The sequence below is a fragment of the Scyliorhinus canicula genome, chromosome 11 (genome assembly GCF_902713615.1).
Source record: "Scyliorhinus canicula chromosome 11, sScyCan1.1, whole genome shotgun sequence".
Lineage (NCBI taxonomy): Eukaryota > Metazoa > Chordata > Chondrichthyes > Carcharhiniformes > Scyliorhinidae > Scyliorhinus > Scyliorhinus canicula.
Window position 1 is genome coordinate 144,391,805 of NC_052156.1, and position 25,436 is coordinate 144,417,240.

Consider the following 25,436-nt stretch of genomic DNA (forward strand, 5'->3'; position numbering starts at 1 on the left):
CCAGAATCCAGCTCTTCACATTTTTCTGTGTTGAATTTCATCTGCTGTTTAATTCCGCTAGCCTAACTGTGTCCTCTAGAAATCCATTTACATCTTTCTCGCTGTTAACTGCACTTGGACGTTTTCGCACATGTAAATTGAAATTCGGCCTGGTATAAGACATAGGAGCAGAAGTAGGCCATTTGGCCCATCGAGCCTGCTCCGCCATTCAATGAGATCATGGCCGATCTGATATAATCTTCAGCTCCACTTTCCTGCCGTATCCCCATAACCCTTGATTCCCCTTACTGATTGAAAATCTGTCTCAGCCTTGAACATAATGACCCCGCTTCAACAGTCCTCAAAGAATTCCACAGATTCACTACCCTCTGAGAGAAGAAATTTCTCCTCATCTCTGTCTGACATTGGCACCCTCTGGTCCTATACTCTCCCACAAGGGAAAACAATCTCTCCGCATTTACCCTGTCATGGCCCTTAAGGATCCCATATGTTCTATTTAGGTCGTCTCTCATTCTTGTAATTTTCAATAAGTACGGGCCCAATCTACTTAACCTCTCCTCATAAGAAAATGCCTCCAAACATGGAATCAACCTAGTGAACCATCTCTAGATTGCTTCCAATGCCAGTATATCTTTCGTTAGATAAGGGGACCAAAACTGTTCACTGTTAAAAATTTTTTTTTTTTTTTTTTGAGTACCCAATTATTTATTTTCCCAATTAAGGGGCAATTTTGCGTGGCCAATCCACCTAATTTGCACATCTTCGGGTTGTGAGGGTGAAACCCACGCAGACATGGAGAGAACGTGCAAACTCCAAACGCGGGATTCAAACCCGGGTCCTCCGTGCCTCAGCCCCAGTGCTAACCATTGTGTCACATGCCACCCACTGTTCACTGTATTTAACAGTGCTATTTATAGTTTCAGCAAGACTTCCCTATTTTTATATTCCATTCCCTTTGAAATGAAGGCCAACATTCCTTTTGTTTTCCGATTAACTGCTGAACTTGCATACTAGCTTTTTGTGATTTATACAGGTGGACCCCCAAATCCCTCTGTGCTGTAGCTTTCTGCAGTCCTTCTCTACTTAAATAATATCCAGCTCCTTTATTCTTCCTTTCAAACTTCACATTTTCCTACATTATATTCCATCTGTCAATTTTTTGCCCACTCATCTCTCACATAATCTGTCCATATCCCTCTTTGTGACATCCTCCTCATCACTTGTCTTTCCATTTGCAAAATGACACTAGTACATTCACTTCTCTCGTCCAGGTCATTAATATATATTGTGAATAATTGAGGCATCAGCACGGATCCCTGTGGCACTCCACACGTTACAGGCTGCCATCTTGAAAATGCCTCTTTTGTCCCAGCTATATCTCCTATCAGTCAGCCAATCCTCTATCCATGTTAATACACTGCCCCAGCAGCATGGGCTCTTATCTTATGAAGTAACCTTTTGTGTGGTACCTTATCGAACACTTTGACATGCAAGTACATTACATCTACTGGTTCCCCTTCATCTATCCTGCTCCTTACCTTCTCAAAGAATTCTAATACATTTGTCAGGCATGATTTCCCCTTCATGAGGCCATGCTGACTCTGCTTGATTATATAATGCATTTCTAAATGCCCTGCTATTACATTCTTAATTTTCTCAATGGCAGACGTTAAGCTAACTGACCAATAGTTACTTGTTTTTTGTCTCTCTTTTTTTGAATAAAGATGTGGCATTGGCAGTTTTCCAATCCTCTGGGACTTTCCAGAATTTAAGGATTCTTGGAAGGTTACTACAGTACCAGTACATCCACTATTTGGGCAGCACGGTAGCCTTGTGGATAGCACAATTGCTTCACAGCTCCATGGTCCCAGGTTCGATTCCGGCTTGGATCACTCTGTGTGGAGTCTGCACATCCTCCCAGTGTGTGCGTGGGTTTTCTCCGGGTGCTCTGGTTTCCTCCCACAGTCCAAAGATGTGCAGGTTAGGTGGATTGGCCATGATAAATTGCCCTTAGTGTCCAAAATTGCCCTTAGTGTTGGGTGGGGTTACTGGGTTATGGGGATAAGGTGGAGGTGTTGACCTTGGGTAGGGTGCTCTTTCCAAGAGCCGGTGCAGACTCGATGGGCCGAATGGCCTCCTTCTGCACTGTAAATTCTATGATATCTCTGTATCTACTCCCTTTAATATCCTGGGGCGCAACCCATCATGTCCAGGGACTTACCAGCCTTTAGCCCCATTACTTTCCCTAGTACTTTTCCCCTTATGATTGTTATTGTATTTATTCCCCCTGCCCCTTGATTATATTATTTAGTATTTTGGGAATGTTATTAGTGTCTTTCACCGTGAAGACTGACTCAAAGTATTTGTTTAGCTTTCTGCCATTGCCATTTCCAGGTTGCCCATTATTATTTCTCCAATCTTGTTCTTTAAGGGGCCAACGTTCACTTTGTCCTCTCTCTTCTTTTTTATATATTTAAAGAAGTTCTTGCTGTTGTTTTTATATTATTTGCTAGTTTACCTTCAGTTTATCTTTTCCCTTTTCATTTTTTTGGTCATCCTTTGGGTTTTTAAACCTTCCCAATCCTCTGGTTTACCACTAATATTTGCCACATTATATATTTTTAATTTCAGTTTAAAATTATCCTCCACTTCCTTGGTAGATTTATTCCCTTCCTAGAATCCTCTTTCAGTGGAATATATCTTTGTTGTGAGTCATGAACTGTTTTCAGGAACATCTGCCTCCAGTCCAGCCAACTCTGCCCTATTCCTTTATCATTACACTTATTTAAACGTAGCACAGTTGTTTCGGACCCAGCTTTCTCACTCTCAAATTGAATGCTAAATTCTGCCATGTTATGGTCACTACTTCCGAGGGGATCTTTTACTCTGAGATTGTTTATTAAACTTGCCTCAATGCACATTACCAAATCCAAAATAGCCTGATTCCTGGTTGGATCCATAACATACTGTTCTAGGAAACTGTCCCAAAAACACTCATGTAAATTCTTCCTCATGGCTACCTCTGCAATTTGATTTTCCCTATCTACATGAAGATTAAAATCATCCATGATTAATGTACTGCCTATTTTACATGTCTTTATTGTCTCCTGATTTATTTTCAATCCTGTAGTATAGCAACTATTCGGGAGGCCTGTAGACTGCTCCCACCAGTGTCTTCTTACCTGTCTTATTTCTTACCTCCACCCATACAGGTTCTACATCTTCCAATCCAAGATCATTTCTGTCCTAGATCATTTGGTATCATCAAGGCCAGCTCATGAATGCATATCAAAAACAGTGGTGGCCTTCCTGTACCATAGTGCATTCCACTATTTACCTCCCTGCTGTCTGAAAAAAACTGCCATTTGTCACAGCTTTCTATCCTTTAGTCAATTCTGTATCATGCTGCTGTTGCCGCTCCTTTTATCGCATGGGCATTAATTTTGTTAACAAGCCTGAAATATGATGTTTTATAAAATGCCTTCTGAAAGTCCATATGCACATCTGCTGCAGTGCCCTCATCCATCCTCTGTTAACTCATACAAAGTAGTCAGTTTTCCTTATTGTGCTGACTTCCTCACCACTCACATTAAACCTGGTGTAGTTTATCCGTGCCTCCTTTTTTGAACAGGGGTTCATTAAATTTAGGAGAGCATGTCAGGCACAGAATCGTGTGTACCTGAAAATATGGTGCCAAGCTGAGGTTAAGCCACATGCATGCAAAACAAAGTAAGCAGCATTTTAGAGGGAAGTGGTCCCACAGCGAGGCATCAAGTCAAAACTCTGCAGCACTGACACCCAGTTGTGAACCTTGATGAACAATTAACTGAAGTTGCACCCAGCACAAAGGAAGAATGGTTATGGTCATTGGGTGCCAGTCAGCTCCCTATCCAGACATTGATGCAGGAATTCCTCAGGGCAGTGCCTACTTTTATCATACGATTCAAAATTGAACTATTCGATGATTGTGGTTTTCAGCTCCATTTGCAATTCCTCAGATTATTAAAATCTGAATGTATTCCTAAACAACATTCAGGTTTGAGCTGATCATTGGCAAGGGATATTCCTATTGTACGAATGCCGGACGATGTCCATCTCCAGTGAGGGAGCCTAATCGCCTCGACAATCAATGGAATTCCCATAATTGAATTTCTCCCTGTCATCGTCCTCATCACACTAGAAACCTGACTGCACCAGCCTTGGATGCATGAGGTGCTTTTCTGAGGATGGGTCAGATGAATTGCCCTTATTGTTGAGGAAGAATTTCCCTCAAAATGGACCAAAAAGCTGTTATAAATTGGGGTTAATGTGGAAACCCACCAGTGGCTGCAATCAGCGTGCTGACACTTTCCCTTGTGACTTGGCCTATTGCAGTGGTCGACGGATGTTGCGTTGCTGCTGTAGTTCTTTGGGCTGAATTGCAATTCCTCTGGTAATGGATTGGCTTTCCCATTGTAACCTGCATACAGCAGGACCTGGGTAATATCCAGGCTTGGCCTTACAAATGGAAAATAACAGAAGAAATTACAATCATCCAAGACTGGTTGCCAAGCAAGCAGTTTAATCACACAAGAACTAGGAGTAGACCACATGGCCAATCAAGCCTGCTACACCATTCAATATGATTATGGTTGACCTTGGGCTTCAAATATTTTGAAGCTCACTCCCCATATCCCTTAATTCCTTGAGACCAAAACTCTCTATCTCAGTCATAAAATATATTCAATGACAACAGTCTGGGAGAGAGAATTCCAAAAATTTGCAACCCATTGAGTGAAGTAATTCCTCCTCATCTCAGCCTAAATGACTGGTCCCCTATCCAGACATGTGCACCCCTTTGTTAGACTCCCCGACCAGTCTCTTAGCTTTTACCCTATCAAGTCCCTTTAAGAATTTTGTAGGTTTCAGTGAGCTCACCTCTCATTCTTATAAACTCCAGAGAATACAAGCCCAATTTACTTAATGCCTTATTATAAGACAACTCCTTTATCCCAGGGGCAAGTTTAATGAACCTTCCCTGTACCGCCACATATTGAGGTGGGAATCGAGAGGTGGGTAAGCCTTCAATCCCCATGAACCAAAATTTCTTTTGAAAACTAAGAGGGCGTCAAACGCAAGCATCCAGACTGCTAGTACTGAGTTTGCATAGACGCCTACAGTTTGACCCTGACACCCTCTGAATGTGACCTTGCTGTCGCATTGTGGCGATCGGGTTAGACGACTGGTTTGAATGTAGTGAGATGTAAACTTCAATGAGATAAAGAATGTTAGATAAATTTAACAATAAAGTTCATAATCTGACCATTACTTTAAATGGTTTTGAGTCCACTGTAACAAAGTTTAAAGATTCTTAATGTCTTCTGAGTGTCCTGAGTCTTTTCGGGTCACTAATTCCTTCCATTAGTGTTACAAACATCTTGAGGCCAAAATTTCATTCCACAATAGCGTAACCTTAGGATGTAGCAATTGGCTCTTGCGTTTTTTTTCTCTCGTCTTCCAAAGGAGGATTCCAGCACTGGGCAAAGATCATTAGGTTTATCTGGGCTGAAGTAGACTGCAGAGAACATGACTGTGTGGTGAATAAAAGAAAAATACTGCAGATGTTGGCAATCTGAAATAAAAACAAAAAATGCTGGATAAACTCAGCAGATCTGGCAGCATCTGTGGAGAGGCACAGAGTTAACGTTTCAAGTCCAAATGACCTCTAGAAAGACCATTTGGACTCAACGTTAACTCTGTTTCTCTCCATAGATGATTGTGTATATTGCTAATCTTGGACTCGAGAAGCCTGGACTAATAATTCCAAAACATAAGCTTTGGTCCAATAAAAGTAATTGGAGTATGTGAATTTACTTTTTCGAATATCTGAAGTGAAATGAAAGCAGCCATGAAGCAGGTGGATTGTGTGCCCTGTGTACCAGAGGAATAAACCAATTTTTCATTGATGTATGACTATTTGCATATTTGTGAACAAAGTTGAATATGGAAGTCAAATCCTGATGGGTAACATTACCATCAACCCTCACATCAACACAAAACAATGCCCACTGGTAAAATAAAACTAAAAATCTAAAAGAACAGAGATTTGCTGGAAGTTTGGGTCAGTCAGTATCGTTCAGTAAAGAGAACAAATCGATTATGGCCTTTCACATGTGAAGCTGCCACAGATGGCTTCCGTTTACAAAATGATATTAAATTGTAACATCCTAACGGCCTTCTAGCCCGACCATCTGTTGTTGCTCACCCTCCCTATGCGCAATACCCTAAGAAGAGCTTTGTTTGTAACCCTTGTCACAGGTGCCTCGAATTTCCTGATTTATGCCATGTCCATGACCACTACTGTTTGGTGTACAAACAATGCTACCAATGCTTGCTGCCCCTTGCTGTTTCTCTGCTCCACCCAAACTGATTCCACATATTGATCCTCCGATCCAAGATCTTGTCTCAAAGTGGCGATCTCAACCTTTACTAAAAGTTCTACCCATACTATTCTATTTTGTCTGTCCTTCCTAAATATCGAACATCTTTGAATATTCGGTTTCCACCCTTGGCCACTTCTGCATAATGGTAATTGGGTTTCATCTGTTTACTAATAAATGTGCTGTCAATTCATTTACCTTGTTGTGAATGTTGAGTGTATTCAGATGCAACACCTTTATTTCCACTGTACTGTCTCCAAGGCAAGAATATTTGTCCTTGGATGTTGGAACAAATTGCATGGGCAGCACAGTGGGTAACACTGTTGCTTCACAGCTCCAGAGTCCCAGGTTCGATTCCCGGCTTGGGTCACTGTCTGTGTGGAGTTTGCACGTTCTCCCTGTGCCTATGTGGGTTTCCTCCAGGTGCTCCGGTTTCCTCCCACAAGTCCCGAAAGACGTGCTGTTAGGTAATTTGGACATTCTGAATTCTCCCTGTGTACCCGAACAGGCACTGGAATGTGGCGACTAGGGGCTTTTCACAGTAACTTCATTGCAGTGTTAATCTAAGCCTACTTGTGACAATAAAGATTATTATTATGGAATACTTCAGGTGTGATCTCACTGAAGCCCTGTACAATTGTTGCAAGACTTCCTTGTTCTTGCAGTCCAATCCCCTTGCAATAAAGATCTTCATGTCATTTGTCTTCGTAATTACTAACTGCGCCTGCATGTTAACATTTCTTTTGTAAGTACAATGTTTTTTGGATAATCAACATTTAACACTTCCATGCCTTTTAAAATATTTTCTTTTCTTTTACTACCAAAGTGACTGGCCTCACACGGCTCCACATTCTAATCTTTGTGCCACTTTGTTACCCACTCACTTAACCCGACTATATCTATTTGTAGCCTCTTAGTATTCTCGCAGCTTTACCTAGCCTTGTATTGTCAGCAAACCCGGGCATATTACTCTTGGACTTGTCATCCAAGTCATTAATATAAGTTGTAAATAGTTGAGTCCTCCAGCAATGATCCTTGTGGTACTCCACTAATTGCAACCTCCCAACTTAAATGCCCTTTTCATCCCTACCCTCTGCTGTTTGTGTGTCAACCAATCCTCTGTTCATGCTATTATATTGCCCCAACTCCATGAGCTCTTAACTTACATACAAACCTATTGTGTGGCACCTTATCAAATGCCTTTTGGAAAGCCTACTGGCACCCATCATCTATCCTACAAGCTACATCCTCCAAAAACTAATAATTTTATCAATGTTTTCTTGTTCTTAAAATCATGAGCCTATAATTTTCTAAGTACATTGTTATGGCTTCCTTAGTAATAGATTCCAGCCTTTTCCTGACAATTGATGTCAGGATAACTGGCCCGTAGATTCCTGTTTTCTCTCTCCCTTTATTTTGAATAACTCTGTTATATTTACTAACTTTCAATCCACTGGGACTATTTGAGAATTCTAGAAAATTCTAACCAGTGCATCCACAATCTCAATGCTGCCTCTTTTAGAATTCTTTTTAGAAATAAAAAAAAATTAGAGCACCCAATTCATTTTTTTTTCCAATTAAGGGACAATGTGGTAGCATAGTGGTTAGCACTGGATGAAAGCAAATTACTGCGGATGCTGGAATCTGAAAGGGAAGAGAAACGGATCTCGAATAACGACGAGTCAGAATACATGAGGGAGATAGAGAACCTGGTGGAGTGGTGTAACGACAACAATCTCTCCCTCAATGCCAGCAAAACTAAAGAGCTGGTCATTGACTTCAGGCAGCAAAGTACTGTACACACCCCTGTCAGCATCAACGGGGCCAAGGTAGAGATGGTTAGCAGTTTCAAATTCCTAGGGATGCACTTCACCAAAAATCTGTCCTGGTCCACTCACGTCGACACTATCACCAAGAAAGCGCAACTGTGCCTATATTTCCTCAGGAAACTAAGGAAATTCGGCATGTCCACATTAACCCTTACCAACTTTTACAGACGCACCATAGAAAGCATCCAATCGGGCTGCATCACAGCCTGGTATGGCAACTGCTCGGCCCAGGACCGCAAGGAACTTCAGAGAGTCGTGTATACCACCCAGTCCATCACATGAACCTGCCTCCCATCCATGGACTCCATCTACACCTCCCGCTGCCTGGGGAAAGCGGGCAGCATAAATCAAGGATCCCTCCCACCCGGCTTACTCACTTTTCCAACTTCTTCCATCGGGCAGGAGATACAGAAGTCTGAGAACACCCACGAACAGACTCAAAAACAGCTTCTTCCCCACCGTCACCAGACTCCTAAATGACCCTCTTATTGACTGACCTCATTAACACTACACCATGTATGCTTCATCCGATGCCAATGCTTATGTAGTTACATTGTATATCTTGTGTTGCCCTATTATGTATTTTCTTGAATTTTGTTTAATTCCCTTTTCTTCCCATGTACTGAATGATCTGTTGAGCTGCTTGCAGAAAAATACTTTTCACTGTACCTCGGTACACGTGACAATAAACAAATCCAAAATACTGGAAAATCTCAGCAGGCCTGGTTAGCACTATGTGGTTAGCACTATGGCTTCACAGCTCCGGGGTCCCAGGTTCGATTCCTGGCTTGGGTCACTGTCTGTGCGGAGTCTGCACGTTCTCCCCGTGTCTGGGTGGGTTTCCTCCGGGTGCTCCAGTTTCCTCCCACAAGTCCCAAAAGTCGTGCTGTCAGGTAATTTTCTCCCCACGTACCTGAACAAGTGTCAGAATGTGGTGATTAGGGGCTTTTCACAGCAACTTCATTGCAGTGTGAATGTATGTCTACTTGTGACAAAGATTATTATTAAGGGGCAATTTAGCATGACCAATCCACCTTCCCTGCACATCTCTTTTGTGTTTCGGGGTGAGACCCACGCAGACACGGGGAGAATGTGCAAACCACACACTGACAGTGACCTGGGGCTAGGACTCTATTAGAATTCTTCTGTAGACCATGTCCTGGGATTTGAGGGTGGGTATTCATTTGCGTTTCTCTAATGCTTTTTCTCTTGATATTAATTACTTATTAGTTCCTCAATATTTGCTCCTTGGGTGCTCTCTGGTATGTCATTTGTATCGTCAACTGTGAAGACAGACACAGATATGTTCAACGTCTAATATCCTCATTCCCATGACTTTCTCCCATCCTTGCACTAATATTGACTTCAGCTGGCCTCCTTTTTCAATACTTAGAAAAGACTATTTGTTTTTGTATTTCTGGCTGGTTTACACTCATTTCCCCCCTTTTTTTAGAAATATTTTTATTGAAGCCATTTTTCATATATACAAATATACACGAGCCAAACCTTGACAACAGGTAACAAATCTAACAATCTGCCCTCCCCATCTCTTTCCCCCCCCCCCCCCCCCCCCCGCCAACCTTCCCCACCTCTTTTTCTCTCTCTCTTTCTCCCCCCCCCAACCCTCCACATCCCTGTCGTATCACGTCAGCCTCCTTTTTTCCCTTCCCCTCATACCCCCCCAACAAAACAAAATCTCAGAACTCTTCTCTTTCTCTCCCCCCCCACGCCTCAAATCACTTTAAAGAAGTCGATAAATCGCTTCCACCTCAGGATGAACCACTCCATGTATGGTGTACCTAATTTTTTTCAAGGTGCAAAAATTCTGCCAGGTCACCCACCCACACCCTCCTTTGGCAGTGCCGAGTCCCGCCAAACCAACAAAATCCGTCTCCGGGCTTTCAGGGAGGCAAAGGCCAAGACATTGGCCTCTCTCCCAATCTGAACTCTTGAATCTTCTGGCACTCCGAATATCGGCATCTCCGGACTCGGAGCCATCCTATGCCCAGAATTTCGGACATTACATCCGAAAACATCCTCTGCCTCGGACATGCCTGGCCCTTCTGCACATTGCCCAAACCTATCCTCTATACCTGAAAAGAACTGGCTTATCCTCGAGACTGTCGACTGAGCTCTGTGTACTACCTTAAATTGGACGAGGCTTAACCTCGCACACGACCAAGAAGCATTCACCCTCTGCAGGACTTCCCTGCACACACCAGCCCCCAACTCTTCCTCCCATGTGAGTCTGACTTCCTCCACAGGACGCCCTCCCTATCCATCAGCTCTCCATATATATCCGCCACTCTCCCCTTCCCAATGTTATCTTTAGACAACACGTGTTTTGCAGCATCAAATGTGCCAGCTCCGGAAAGGACGGCACCTCTTTTCCAACAAGGTTCCTCACCTGCAGGTACCTGAAGCTGTTTCCCTTGGGCAACAGATATGTTTCTTCAAGCTCCTTCAAGGCTGCAAACCTTCCTCCCACAGACAAATCCCTGAAGTACTCTGTCCCAGCCTGCCGCCACCCCCGCCGGTGCAAACCTATGGTTGTTGCATATCGGCGCCCACAGAGACATGCCTTCCAGTCCGAAGTGTTGCCTACACTGGTTCCAAACCCTCAATGCTGATATCACCACTGGGCTCAGAGTATCGGACCGGTGAGAACGGAAGGAGCACCAACAACAGTGCCCTCAAACTGGTCCTACACAACTCTGTCTCCACCCGCCCCCAGACCAACCGCTCCTCTACCGCCTGTTTCTTAACCATTGCGGTGTTGTTTTCTGCCAGTAGTGATTCAACTGGCTCGACAAAGCCAGCCCTCCTCCCCTTGTCGCTCCCTTTTCAGAAACACCCTCCTCACCCGCGGGGCACTTTCCCCTTTTTATCAATTATGTGGTCACCCATTGCTGGTTTCTGAACTTTTCTAATCCTAAGGCTTACTATTATTCATTTAAACATTATAAGCTTCTGCTTTTAATCCAATATTAATTTTGTTTTAAAATGAAGGGGCAATTTAACGTGCCCAATCCATCTACCCTGCACATCTTGGGGTTGTGGGGGTGAAATCCTTACAGACACAGGGAGAATGTGCAAACTCCACGTGGACAGTGACCCAGAGCCGGGATCGAACCTGGGACCTCGGCACCGTGAGACAGCAGTGCTAACCACTGGTCCACCGTTCTGCCCCTTTCTTCCAGATTATCTATGCCAATTTGATTGATCCGGTCCATATGAAGATTAAAGCCCTGTTTGATTATTACATTGCCATAGTCCAGTTTTTCTTGATGCTCTGTCTCATGGTGTAACTGCTTTTCAAAGGATATGTTGGGGTTAGATGAAGGTTAGAAGGAATATCTGGCATCGACCAATTGAACAGAATGACCTGTTTACTTCTGGAATGCTGCAAATTCAAAGTAATCTATTCTTAATGGTTTACATGGTCACTGCTTCAATTACTATCTCCATTAGTGATTTTGATATGCTTTTCAGAACAAAGTTTCTCCATTACTCTTGCCTAAACGTCTTGTATGAAGTTTGTATCAACGTCCATTTCTTCTAGACTCCTCAATCACTGGAAACTGCTTATTTTTACTGTATTCTCCCTGTAAAACTAATGACCTCTGTGAAATTAATCCATAACTGCCTGCGTTCTAACAAAAAACAACCAAAAAAACTTGCATTTAGCTATAAATGGATATTGGAAAATTCCCTCGCAGTTTGTAACTATGCATTTAAATAGGAAATACTCCATAGAAAAGTTTAGGATACAATATACTGTTGAAGAAGTTTTAGCATTTAAAAAAAATTCATTTACGGGATGTGGGTGTCGCTGGTTGGCCAGCATTTATTGCCCATCCCTAGTTGCCCTTCAGAAGGTGCTGGTGAGTAATGTAAGTTGTCTAAACTGCCTTATTTTCCTCTGTACTCAGTGGGACTTGATGCAGCTGGTAAAACTACAATTCTGTACAAGCTGAAGCTGGGCGAGGTTGTCACCACCATTCCAACAATTGGTAAGTTTCCCAATGGTTTTTACTTTTGGGGTAAGATTGAAATATTCACGGTCTTCATCTAGTTAATTTAACAGTGCTCTGAAGGTCAGCTGATCAATTCCATCTCCACCACTTGTACTGCGGGAGCCGTGCAAGAGGAATCCCTCAAGTAAGAAACCATCAGTCTTCACTGTGCATAATTTGCTTTCGTATAACACATTAGAGGTACATCCTTCAGGTGTAATTAGGAACTAAAATAGGCACAGGACCAAGGAGGAGATATTGGCAAGGGTGATCAAATGGCTAGAGTTGGGTCCGAAGGAGGAGAGAGAAGTTGTGGATGGGTTTATGGAGGCAATTTAAGCTTGGCTCCTAGATGGCTTACGGTATGATCATCATCGAGAAACCCTATAGATTGGTATAGCTAGGACCAGCATTTAGAAAATCTTCAGGAGTGATAATAGGTCACAGTGTCAGAGGATGTTATTTGTGACTAGTAGGGCTGCAGCTGAAGGCATGGGGGCTTGAAGGGGGAGATTCAGAGATACAATGTGGGAAAGATGAGCATGGTTTGTGGACAGTAACACATTTGGGGCATTGAAGATAAAAGGGAGATGGGACATTAGTTTCAAGGACAGAGGTTGAGTGTGAGATTTTTGAAAAGTGGATGATGGTAGTTTTGAAATTGAGGATGACAATAGCTGACAAAATACTACGGAAACCAGGAAGATAGAGGAGCTTGGAGAGGATACCAAGTGAGATGGAACAAAACTGGCAAGGCATATGTGTCCAAGGTTAGAGAGGAAAACTCTGAGAGTTGGTTGGATCTTGTGGACGAGGGAACATTAAATCAATAGCTGGTTGGAGGTCTTGTTTCTGGTGGGAAAGATGTACATAAATTTATTGCACTTTGAAGTTGGAGCAGGGAAGGGGTTTACAGAAGATAGTGGTAATGGAGAAAAGGAGCTGAGGGTGTATATTTGCACTTGCAGATGATCCTGGGATCATAAGTGTTTTAGCAAAGGAGAGACAGGGGCTGATGGTGTTCAATTTAGTTCAGCCAGGTATTGTGCTAGAGGGAGTGTTCGATGTAGTTCAGCCAGGTATTGTGCTAGAGGGAGTGTTCAATGTAGTTCAGCCAGGTATTGTGCTAGAGGGAATATCAACTGTGTGCCAGATAATCAAGTCTTCACAGCTTGGATGGGTGGAAGTAAAGGAAGGGCAATACTGTGGGGAAACGCCCAGCATGGAGGAGAGTAGACGCTTTGCTGGGGACAAGAATCAAAAGGGGAGAATAAGTGATTGAGGGAATAGGCAACTGAGCACTGTACCAAATGGCCAACACCTAGGCAGTGTTGAGTTTTGATAGCTCCGATTGGAAATATGTGGCCGTTTCTTTCCAGGGGAAAATGCAGAAAGAAGTGTTTTTATTTGTTCTTGATGTGTGTCACTGGCAGGCCACATTTATTGCCCATTCCTAATTGTCCTTGCGAAGGTTGTGGTGAGCTGCTGCAGACCATATGGTGTAGGTACACCCGCAGTGCTGTTGGAGAGGGAGTTTCACGATCTTCACCCAGTGTCAGTGAAGGATGAAGATACATTTTTTAGTCAAATAGTGGGCAACTTGGAGTGGATCTTGCCTGTGCTAGTGTTCCCAGGTGTCTGTTGCCCTTGATTCTTCTAGGTGATAGAGATCACTGGTTTGGAAATTGCTTTTGATGGAGTGTTGATGAGTTGTTGCAATGTGTCTTGTAGATGTTACATGCTGCCACTTGTGCATTGATGATGGATGGATTGAACATTTAAGGTGTGGATGGGTTGCCAATCAAGCAGGCTGTTTTGTCCTGGATATTATTGAGCTTCGTGAGTGTCATTGAAGCAGCCCTGGTCCAGTAAAGGGAGTGTGGGAGGAGAGGATTTGGGTATAAACCAAGAGTTGAGACTGGTCTAATCTGAGTAGGACCACTGAAGTAGGGACATCTTGAGAAATGATATGGGGCTGGTTGCACGTGTGTGTTTGTCTGGATAAGACCTGTTTAGGGAGAGCAGTGAAATCAGAGGAGAGAAGGAGTTGAGATGGAGGTTGAAGTTACTGTGGTGAGGAGTTTCTTCGTGCAGCAGGGTAGCATGGTGGTTAGCATAAATGCTTCACAGCTCCAGGGTCCCAGGTTCGATTCCCGGCTGGGTCACTGTCTGTGTGGAGTTGGGTTACAGGTGTAGGGTGGATACGTGGGTTTGAGTAGGGTGATCATGGCTCGGCACAACATTGAGGGCCGAAGGGCCTGTTCTGTGCTGTACTGTTCTATGTTCTATATCTTAGAAGCTTGAGTGAATGGTGAGGATCATTGACAATGAAGAGTTTAAATAAAAGATTTGGAGAAGTAAAACAGAGACAAATGGCAGAGGAGTTTTGGGAGAGACCAAGGTGTGACTGGACAAAGAGGCTTGATGAGAAGCAAAATATCATCACCCATGAGCAAAATTTCAGTCAAAATCATTGTGCGATCAGCCATTATAAGGTTGAGAATAGGAGAGGCTTTGTTTGTAAGTGAGCAGAAATTCTGGAGGGAAATGCAAAGAGGCAATTGATGCACTGACAGAGTTGAAGTAGATAGTATTAGGTGGGTAAGTGGTTGCTGAGGTTAGTCCCCAATGGATACACTGAACAGAAAGACCAGTGAGAGGAAGGTTTGTTGGCAGTGGGGTGTCTGTTTGTAATGAGACAATGGGTGGGTGTCTTAATGGGTTATCGAGAATTCAGTGAGGCCCTTGAGGTAACTGCACTTTCTCTGCAGGATATCTAGCCTGCGTTATAGACTGGGATGCAGAAGTGCAAAAACTGGCCACAGGTTGGGGTTTAGATTTGCAGTACAATATGAGGAGGCGCGTTCACTGGAAAGCAGTCGCAAGAAGCATGATTTTTGATGTTAAAAGTAAATTGCAGTTTTACTGTCCTGGAGCAGATTATGCCTAGTGACTAAACATTTAGGTGTTCTTTCGTTATAGGTTTCAATGTGGAGACAGTAGAATACAAGAATATCTGCTTCACTGTGTGGGATGTTGGAGGTCAGGATAAAATCCGTCCTTTGTGGAGGCACTATTTCCAAAACACACAAGTAGGTGAATGCTGGAACTCTCGGGCATGTCCTGGTTATACTGTCTGTCGTTTCACAAATAGTAATTCCTGACACGGCAGCCATTCCTCTCCATTGCAACATGAGAGAGGTCTTGCCTAGTATATGGATGAAAAGAGGAGTATGTGTTGATGTGCTGGGTGACTGGCTTTAATGATTTTAAATGCCCTCTTTTATATTTGTGATATAATAATATAAATAGAACATTGAGCCGCGAGTAAAATAAGAATTCAGTCGCCTGAGTTGATCGGTTCCAATGCATGTCCCCATCATTGTGGAAGGTTGTGCAGGTGGCCTATTCACAAAAGCCAGTGCATAATTTGGTTGACCATCACCCTGTCAGCCCAGATGCCAATTAACTGTGGGCATTTTAAGCTGATAAGCAATATTGCAAGTCAAAATAAGGGAATGATATATTTGTTGGATTCTTATTTGCATCCGTATTTATAGTTGAGGATGTCCCAAGGGAAATAATATTAAATCTGGGTAAAGGACTCGTCAAAGCTAACAGAAACACATTAAAAGTAATGAAGAAAATTGTTACTAAAGAGTGGTAAATTCCCAGGACCAAATGCTTTGATTGAATGATTTTACAGGATGTAGGTGAGAACCTACTTTGGCGGGGAAGAGGGTGGCACACTGCTAAAAATAATCTTTATTAGTGTCACAAGTAGGCTTACATTAACACTGCAATGAAGTTAACTGTGAAAATCCCCTGGTCACCACACTCCAGCGCCTGTTCAGGTACACCGAGGGAGAATTCAGAATGTCCAATTCACCTAACCACACGTCTTTCGGGATTTGTGGGAGGAAACCTCAGCTCCCGGAGGAAACCCATGCAGACACTGGGAGAACATGCAGACTCTGCACAGACTATGTCAATCGACTAGGGGTCCAGATAATGCTTTGGAGACATGGGTTCAAATCTCACCTTGGCAGTGGGTGGAATTTAGAATCAAATGAATAAAATCTGGAATTGGAAGCTAGTCTCAGTAATCATGATCATGAAACCAGCATCCGTTGCCGTTTAAAAAAAAAAAAAACCCCATCTGGTTCATTAATGTCCTTTGGGGAAGAAAATCAGCCATTTTTACCCAGTCTGGCCTGTTTCTGACCCCAGATTCACAGCAATGTGGTTGACTCTTAACTGCCCTGAGAAATGGCAAAGCAAGCCACTCAGCTCGGGGGATAATTAGAAATTGTTCTTATTACTCTGCTACTTAAGGTGTGGGAAGGAAAGGCTGACATCCATTATCAGGAAATTAATTAAAATCTATAATTAAGATTAAACATCTTGAACGTTTTCATTTGGTCAGTATGAGCCAGGATGGAAATATAAGTTCTTGCTCATGCCAGGTGCATCTTATTGAAATTTTTGAAGTGGCGATTAAAGTAATGGGACACTGGGATGCCTATGCCATTACTTGTGTGGACCTCCAGAAGGCATTTGAAAAAGACTCGAAAGAGACTGTTAGCTGGAAGAAACTCATTAATTGAAAACAATATATTGATCTGGGTTTAGGAAATATGCTGAGTTGCAGTGGAGTTTGCACATTCTCCTCGTGTTAGGTGGATTGGCCATGCTAAATTGCCCGTAGTGTCCTAAAAAAAGTAAGGTTAAGGGGGGGGGATTGTTGGGTTACGGGTATAGGGTGGATACGTGGGTTTGAGTAGGGTGATCATGGCTCGGCACAACATCGAGGGCCGAAGGGCCTGTTCTGTGCTGTACTGTTCTATGTTCTATGTCTGCGTAGCTCTCACCCCCACAACCCAAAGATGTGCAGGTTGGTGGATTGGCCACGCTAAATTGCCCCTTAAATGGGGGGGGGGGGATAATTGGGTATTCAAATTTTTTTTTAAAAGAACAGGTCAGAAGCTCTGATTCTGTGGTGAATAACCCACCTCGTGTACCCCCAAAGTCTGTTCCCTGTCCACAAGGCACAGGTCAGCAGTATAATGGAATACTGTCCTCTTGCCTGGATAAATGTGACTCCATCAACACTAGAGAAGCTTGACACCATCTACGACAAAGCAGCTAGCACCCAACTGGCCACCCTAAATATTCACTCTCTGCAACACTGTGGAAGCAGTGTGTACCATCTACAAGATCTTCTGCAACAGCTCCCTTATGCCTCTTTGACTGCACTTTTCAAACCCACAACCTCTACCACTGAGAAGAACAAGGGCAGCAGATGTGGGCACACCACCCACCACCAGCTCTTCCTCCTCCAAGTCTCTCACCACCCTGGCTTGGAACCCTTTCTTCTGTTGCTTGGTCAAAGTCCTGGAGCTTCCTTCTTAACAGCACTGATGGTGTATCTGCAGCGGTTCAAGAAGGCGGCTCAACCCCATCTTATGAAAGTCAATTAGAGATTGGCGATAAATGCTGACCTTGCCCGTGAAGCTCACCTAACGGAAAGAATAAAAAGCAATATTAGAGCAGATGGCCAAAAATGTGGGCAGCGAGGTGGGTTTTAAAGAATATCTTGGGAAGAAAGAGAGGTTGAGCGACAGAGGTGTTTGGGGAGGGAATTTTGGAGCTTGTAACTTGAGCAGCTGAAGGCACGGCCACCAGTGGTGGAACAATTAATCCCTGGAATGCTCAAGAGGCCAGAATTAGATGGGGTTGTGGGGCTACAAGTGATTAGAGATGGGAAGGAGCGAGGTAAGGAAGGGACTTTAAAACTGAAATGAAAATTTACTGGGAGTCTGTGCGCGTCAGGCTACACAGGTGATGGGGACTTGTATGAATAAGGACTAGAGCCAGCAGAGTTTTGGGTGACCGGGTTTACGGAGGGTGAACTGTTTGATGCTGGCCAAGAGTGTGTGGGAATTGTCAAGTATACAGATAATGTTCTAACGGCAAATGAGCTGAAGAATGGATGAACCTGGGCGATGTTATGCAAGTGTAAATCAGTCCAAGTAATACTGTGGATGTGATCAGAAACTCATCTTAGTCAAATGACACCAAGGTTACAAACAGTCTGTTTTAGCCTCACACAATTGCTGATTAGGGAAATTACGTTTGTAACAGAGATCGAAGCTTTGGCCACCTTAATAATTAATTGGAGGAAATTTCTGCTCATCCAGTCCTGGATGTCAGACAAGCAGTTTCATAATTTAACAGCAGTCGAGGATGTGAAGGACGTGGAGCTGCGGCGAAAACCAACGGTGCTCGGATGCTGTTGCCAAGGGGCAGCATAGAGGTGAGAAACAGGATGGAGCCAGGGATTTGCAGAGCAAATTGCCATGGCTAACTTTGTTTTTCCTCTAAATTATTGGACCCTGATAATTATTCTTGAGGATATATTGAGCTGCAAGGGACTATGTTTCCGCCTGCTATGAAAGTTGAGAAATTATTAAGCCAAGAAAAAGAACTGCTCAACTGAAATTCTACAGATATTTTAGTGTTTCATCCTTTCTGAAACAATTGTTATCCTTTGTGAAGTTCGCTGTTGGAATGAGTTGTGCTCTGTTGCCCAAAGGGAAAGTTGCTTTAACATTATTGCCGGTTTATTCTTTTAGGGCCTGATCTTTGTTGTGGACAGCAATGATCGAGAGAGAGTGCAGGAATCGGTAGACGAACTACAGAAAATGGTGAGAACTGGAAGGCTGGGGGAGGGGGTGGTGGAGATGGGGGGAGGGGTGGTGGAGATGGGGGGGGGAGGGGTGGTGGAGATGGGGGGGGAGGGGTGGTGGAGATGGGGGGGGGAGGGGTGGTGGAGATGGGGAGGGGGAAGGGGTGTGTGGAGATGGGGGGGGAGGGTTGGTGGAGATGGGGGGGGCAGGGGTGGTGGAGATGGGGGGGGGGAGGGGTGGTGGAGAAGGCTGGGGGGGGGGAGGGGTGGTGGAGGATGGGGGGGGGGAGGGGTGGTGAGATGGGTGGGGAGGGGTGGTGGCGATGGGGGGAGGGTGGGAGAAGATGGGGGGGGAGGGTGGTGTGAGATGGGGGGGAAGGGGGGGGGTGGTGGAGATGGGGGGGGGAGAGGGGTTGGTGAGATGTGGGGGGTGAGGCGTTTGGTGGTGCGAAGCTGGGGGGGGAGGGGTGGTGGATGATGGGGGGGCGGGGTCGGTGAGATGGGGGGTGGGAGGGGTGGTGGAGATGGGGGGGGAGGGGTATGGTGGCCGATGGGGGGGGGATGGGTGGTGGAGATGGGGGGGGGAGGGGTGTGGTGGAGATGGGGGGGGAGGGGTGTTGGAGATGTGGGGGGGGGAGGGTGGTGGAGATGGGGGGGGGAGGGGTGGGGGAGAGGGGGGGGGGGGGTGGGGGGGAGGGGGGGGGCGGTGGGGGGGAGGGCGGTGGCGTGTTGGGGCGGTGGGGGGGAGGGGCAGTGGAGGGTGGGAGGGTGAGGGGGCGGTGAAGGTGGGAGGGGCGGGGCGGTGGAGGGGGGAGTGGCGGTGGGGGGGGAGGGGAGGTGGCGTGGGGGGGGAGGGCGCTGGCGGTGGGGGGGGAGGGGCGGTGTGGGGAGGGGCGCTGGCGGTGGGGGGGGGAGGGGCGGGGTGGGGGAGGGGCGCTGGCGGGTGGGGGGGAGGGGCGCTGGAGATGGGGGAGGAGGAGCGTGAGAATGGGGCAGGGGAGGGGCGCTGGCGATGGGGCAGGGGAGGGGCGCGGGCGATGGGGGGGGGAGGGCACTGGCGACGGGGGGAGGGGCGCTGGCGATGGGGGGAGGGGCGCTGGCGATGGGGGAGGGGCGCTGGCGACGGGGGGAGGGGCGCTGGCTGACGGGTGGGGGGGAGAGTGATGAGGGGGAGGGTGGGTGGTGGAGATGGGGGGGGGGATGGAGGAGGGGAGAAGTGTGGTGGAGGTCTCTGTCTTGCTACTGGTGCAGGAGGGAGGGTTTCAGATTTCTGGACTATTGGGATTTCTTCCGGGGCAGTTGGGACCTGCACAAAAGGGCGCGTTGCATCTAAACGGAGGGGCACCAATATACTTGCTGGGAGGTTTGGTAGAGTCACTCAAGAGAATTTAAACTAGTATTGTAGGGGGGTGGGAACCAGAGCATTAGGTAAAAATGTGTCATAACTGATGAGGAAATAGGAGAACAAAAATAAGAGAACAACATCACCCCCAGGCAGAGCAAAAAAGGTGACTAGTGTGAGAAGGGAGCTGGTCAATGCAGAACTGAATGTATTGTACCTAAATGCGCGCAGTACACGGAACAAGGTAAATGAGCTGTTGCGCAATTGAAATGGCTAGTACGATGTTGTGGGCATCACCGAGACGTGGCTGCAAGGGGATCAGGGCTGGGATCTAAATATCCAAGGATATGTGCCCAATAGAAAGGACAGGCAGATGGGCAAAGGGGGCGGGGTTGCATTGTTATTAAGGAATGAAGTTAAATCGATAGCAAGGAGCGATTATAGAATCAGAAGGCATAGAATCTCTGTGGGTAGAGTTGAGGAATCGCAACAGTAAAAAGACCCTGATGGCAGTTATGTACAGGCTCCCTAGCAGTAGTCAGGATGTGGGGCAGAAAATACATCAGGAGATAGAAAAGGCATGAAAAAAGTCAACATTAAAATCATCATGGGGGACTTCAATATGCAGGTGGACTGGGAAAATCAGGCTGTTAGTGGATCGCAAGAAAAGGAATTTGTGGAATGTCTAAGATTTTTTTTGGAGCAGCTTGTGACGGAGCCTACTAGGGAACAGGCAATTCTGGATTTGATGTGTAATGAGGCAGACTTGATTAGGGAACTTAAGGTGAAGGAACCCTGAGGGAGCAGTGACCACAATATGACTGAATCTGCACGACAGTTTGAGAGGGAGAAGCTGGAATCGGATGTAACGGTATTACAATTAATAGAGGGTAACTACAAAGACGTGAGGGAGGAGCTGACCAGAGTTGATTGGAAAAGGAGCTTAACAGGGAAGACAATGGAACAGCAATGGCAGGCGTTTTTGGGGGGTTATTGGGAGGTACAACAGAAATTCTTCCCAAGGAGGAGGAAACATGCTACGGGAGGACAAGGTATCCATGGCTGACGAGGGAAGTCAAGGACAGCATAAAAGATAAAGCATACAAAGTGCGAGGATTAGTGGGAAGCCAGAAGATTGGGAAGCCTTTAAAAGTGAGCAGAGGACAACTAAAAAAAGCAAAAAGGGGGGGAGAAGATAAAATATGTGCAGGCTAGCTAGTAATATAAAAGATAGGCATTGGACAACTGGAAAATGTGGCTGGAGAAGTAATAATAGAAAACGAAGAAATGGCAGAGGAATTGAATAGTTACTTTGCATCAGTTTTCACCATAGACAACACCAGTGGGATGCCAGAGCTCCAGGAGAATCAGGGGGCAGAGGTGAGTGTAGTGGCCATCACTAAGGACAAGGTTCTGGGGAAACTGAAAGGTCTGAAGATGGATAAATAACCTGGACAGGATGGATTACACGCCAGGGTTCTAAAGGAGATAGCTGAGGAGTTTGTGGAGGCATTGATGGTGATCTTTCAAGAATCACTGGAGGCAGGGAGGGGCCCAGAGGACTGGAAAGTGGCTAATGTAACACCGCTGTTGAAGAAAGGAGGAAGGCAGAAGACGGGAAACTAGGCAGGTTAGCCTGACTTCGGTCATTGGTATGATTTTAGAGTCCATTATTAAAGATCAGATAGAGGAGTACTTAAAAGTGCATGATAAAATATGACTGAGTCTGCACGGCTTTGTCAAGGGGAGGTCATGTCTGATAAATCGGTTAAGAGTTCTTGAGGAGGTAACAAGGAAGTTAGACACTGAGAACCAGTGGATGTAATTTATTTAGATTTGCAGAAGGCCTTTGACAGGTTGCCGCATAGGAGACTGTTAAATATGTTAAGAGTTCATGGTGTTAAGGCTAAGATCCTGGCATAGATAGAGAATTGGCTGACTGGCAGAAGGCAGAGTCAGGATAAAGGGGTCTTTTTCAGGATGGCAGGTGATGACGAGTGGTGTGCCTCGGGGGTAGGTGCTGGGACCACGACTTTTCACAATATACATTAATGATCTGGGAGAAGGAACTGAAGGCACTGTTGCTAAGTTTGCAGATGATGCAAAGATCAGTATAGAGACAGCTAGTATTGAGGAAGCAGGGGGGCTGCAGAAGGACTTGGACAGGCGAGGAGAATGGGCAAAGAAGTGGCTGATGGAATACGTATGCACTTTGGAAGGAGTAATGAAGGCACTGACGATTTTCTAAATGGGGAAATGCTTAGGAAATCAGATGCACAAAGGGACTTGTGAGTCGTTGTTCAAGATTCTCTTAAGGTTGACGTGCAGGTTCAGTCGGCAGTTAGGAAGGCAAATGTAACGTTGGCATTCATGTCGGGAGGGCTAGAATACAAGACCAGGGATGTACTTCTGAGGCTGTATAAGGCTCTGGTCAGACCCCTTTTGGAGTACTGTGAGCAGTTTTGGGCCCCATATCTAAGGAAGGATGTGGTGGCCTTGGAAAGGGTTCAGAGGAGGTTCACAAGAATGATCCCTGAATGAAGAGCTTGTCGTATGAGGAACGGTTGAGGACTCTGGGTTGGAGTTTAGAAGGATGAGGGGGGGTCTTATTGAAACTTACAGGATACTGTGAGGCTTGGATAGAGTGGATGTGGAGAGGATGTTTCCACTTGTAGGAAAAACTAGAACCAGAGGACACTATCGCAGACTAATGGGGCGATCCTTTAAAACCAAGATGAGGAGGAATTTCTTCAGCCAGAGGGTGGTGAATCTGTGGAACTCTGCCACAGAAGGCTGTGGAGCCAAATCACTGAGTGTCTAAGACAGAGATAGCTAGGTTCTTGATTAATAAGGGGATCAGGGATTATGATGAGAAGGCAGGAGAATGGGGATGAGAAAAATATCAGCCATGATTGAATGGTGGTGCAGACTCAATAGGCAGAGTGGCCTAATTCTACTCTTATATCTATGTTTAGCACAGGGCTAAATCGCTGGCTTTGAAAGCAGACCAAGCAGGACGGTTCGATTCCCGTAACAGCCTCCCTGAACAGGCGCCGGAATGTGGCGACTAGGGGCTTTTCACAGTAACTTCATTTGAAGCCTACTCGTGACAATAAGCGATTTTCGTTTTTCTTATGCAGTACCTTACAAATAAACACTATTGTGGAACCAGTGATTTTACAAATTTTACCCTTCATTCAGCAAGAATGTTTGGCAATAAACATATGACCATTTTGCCTCATGTTAACCATTTATTTTTTTATTCTTGATTTATTATTGATCCAATTAAGGGGCAATTTAGCGTGGCCAATCCACCACCCTGAACATCTTTGGGTTGCGTGGGTGAGAGCCACGCAGACACGGGGAGAATGTGCAAACTCCACGCGATCAGTGACCCCCAGGGCCGGGATCGAACCGGGTCCGCGATGCCATGAGGCAGCAGTGCTAACCACTGAGTCACCGTGCCGCCCAATGTTAACCAGTTATACAGAATTTATTTCACTTCCGAGGAAATCCCTTTTACACCACGTGTTGTGGATTTCTCAGCAGCTATTTACAAAGTTCTGCACAAAGCTATTTGCAGAGTAGAGCTACTTGTTGCGGAAATAATTCCAAAAATGTAAATAACAGACCAGGGGAGAAAATTAGGCCAGCCTCCAAACGAGAAGAAAAGCTTGGGTCTGTTAATGTTACAAATCGGTGATCGCAGTAGAGGCACTGAGGCAATCATAAATATAGGCAGGATTAAGCTGAACATTTGATGCATTTTATTTCTATTTAGCATGTGTATAGTCACAGAGCCAAGCAGTTGTTTTGTCATTGGCTAGATGGAGTTCATTAATCCTGCTCTCAAGATTTGTCAGTGGACGCACTGACAATGAGTGTCAATGTTAGCACTGCACCGCAGTTGCAATCTGGATGGTCTTGGCAACCCCACTGATGTTGGAGGCTTCACTGCGGCACTAACCAATGGTTCAAAAGGGCCCTCTGTTGTCGTGGGAAATCAAATGCACATGGACAAAATAGTAGGGTCTATGATGAGTGGTTTCAGGTGACGTTTTCCCCTAATTCTCCTGCCGTAAGTTCTCCGCTGTTACTCCCTGATGTAGTGGGGTTAAGCATTTGGAGTGGCATGAGGGAAGGTGTACTACTGGTGGCTTGAGGAATGTCATTGGATAAGGCCAGGCTTTGCCTGGAGTAGGTAGGCCTTATCCGGTCACCCGCCTGTAGCAATTACCCTCCTGATGTGATTGGCTTGGAGGCAGTTTTACTCGGGACCGGGAACCAGGGACGAGTTGCTCGGAAAGTACCTGTGACGATGTTTGGTGTGGACAGATCGGTACCAGACTGATGCACAGTATTCTGTAGTTGGGTACCTGATGGCAAGAGCTAAGGTCCTTCGGATCTTGACCTGTGATCTCCATGAGATAGCAACCAGTTTACTGAGGAGTTTGTGGCTTTTAATTTTTTCTACAATCTTGATGGTTTACTGCCTGTAGGTGAGGGCTCTGTCAAGCGTGACACCTAGATGAACAGGGTGGGGATTCATGCTTCAGTCTCTGGCCATCCAGAGGATACCAGTTCCTGGCCGGTCAATCTGTGACATTCACCAAAAAGGTTCCAAGTTCAATTGCTGGCCTTTGTTGAATTTGTTTTTTTTATTTGGTATTAATTCAAGGGATATTGGTTTTGCTGGTTGTCAGCATTCATCGTCCTTCCCTAATTGCCCTTGAGATGATCTAATCTGACACAGCTGTTCAAGATATGGAGGCCAGCCTCAATATCTTGCATTGTAGAGAAGGGAAAATCAGCGAGAGTTTCTGCTCCTATATTCATTTAATCCTCGTGTTGATGCGTAGTTCTTGGGGACAGTTGGGATTGGACTTGTCTCTGTTCACAGTTGAATAGCTCATCAACGTTGGCAGTCATAGTTTGCCCTTTAGAACAATAATAACAAATAGAACCCTGGGATGTGGCACTGGCTGTGCTCGATTACTGAAATCAGCTACTGTTACCCACAATAGAGGGTGACACCTTACTGCCTCTGGGAAGTTAACATTGAATTTCTAAAATATTTAGAAAACGTGTGATTTTGAATTAATTTTTGGAAAGGTTTCATAAACATTCAAGTTTCTACTTCTA

At 45.2% G+C, this 25,436-nt stretch overlaps 1 protein-coding gene across 1 annotated transcript in view; it reads left to right on the top strand.

Annotated features, from left to right (window-relative positions):
• The window catches only part of LOC119973458 (ADP-ribosylation factor 5), a 45,769-nt gene that overhangs the window by 12,439 nt on the left and 7,894 nt on the right, over positions 1–25,436 (top strand). Inside the window, exons 2-4 of the mRNA XM_038811635.1 lie at positions 12,181–12,261; positions 15,247–15,356; positions 18,900–18,971. Of these exons, the coding sequence (XP_038667563.1) occupies positions 12,181–12,261; positions 15,247–15,356; positions 18,900–18,971 (263 nt within the window). The remainder of the gene's footprint in view (positions 1–12,180; positions 12,262–15,246; positions 15,357–18,899; positions 18,972–25,436) is intronic.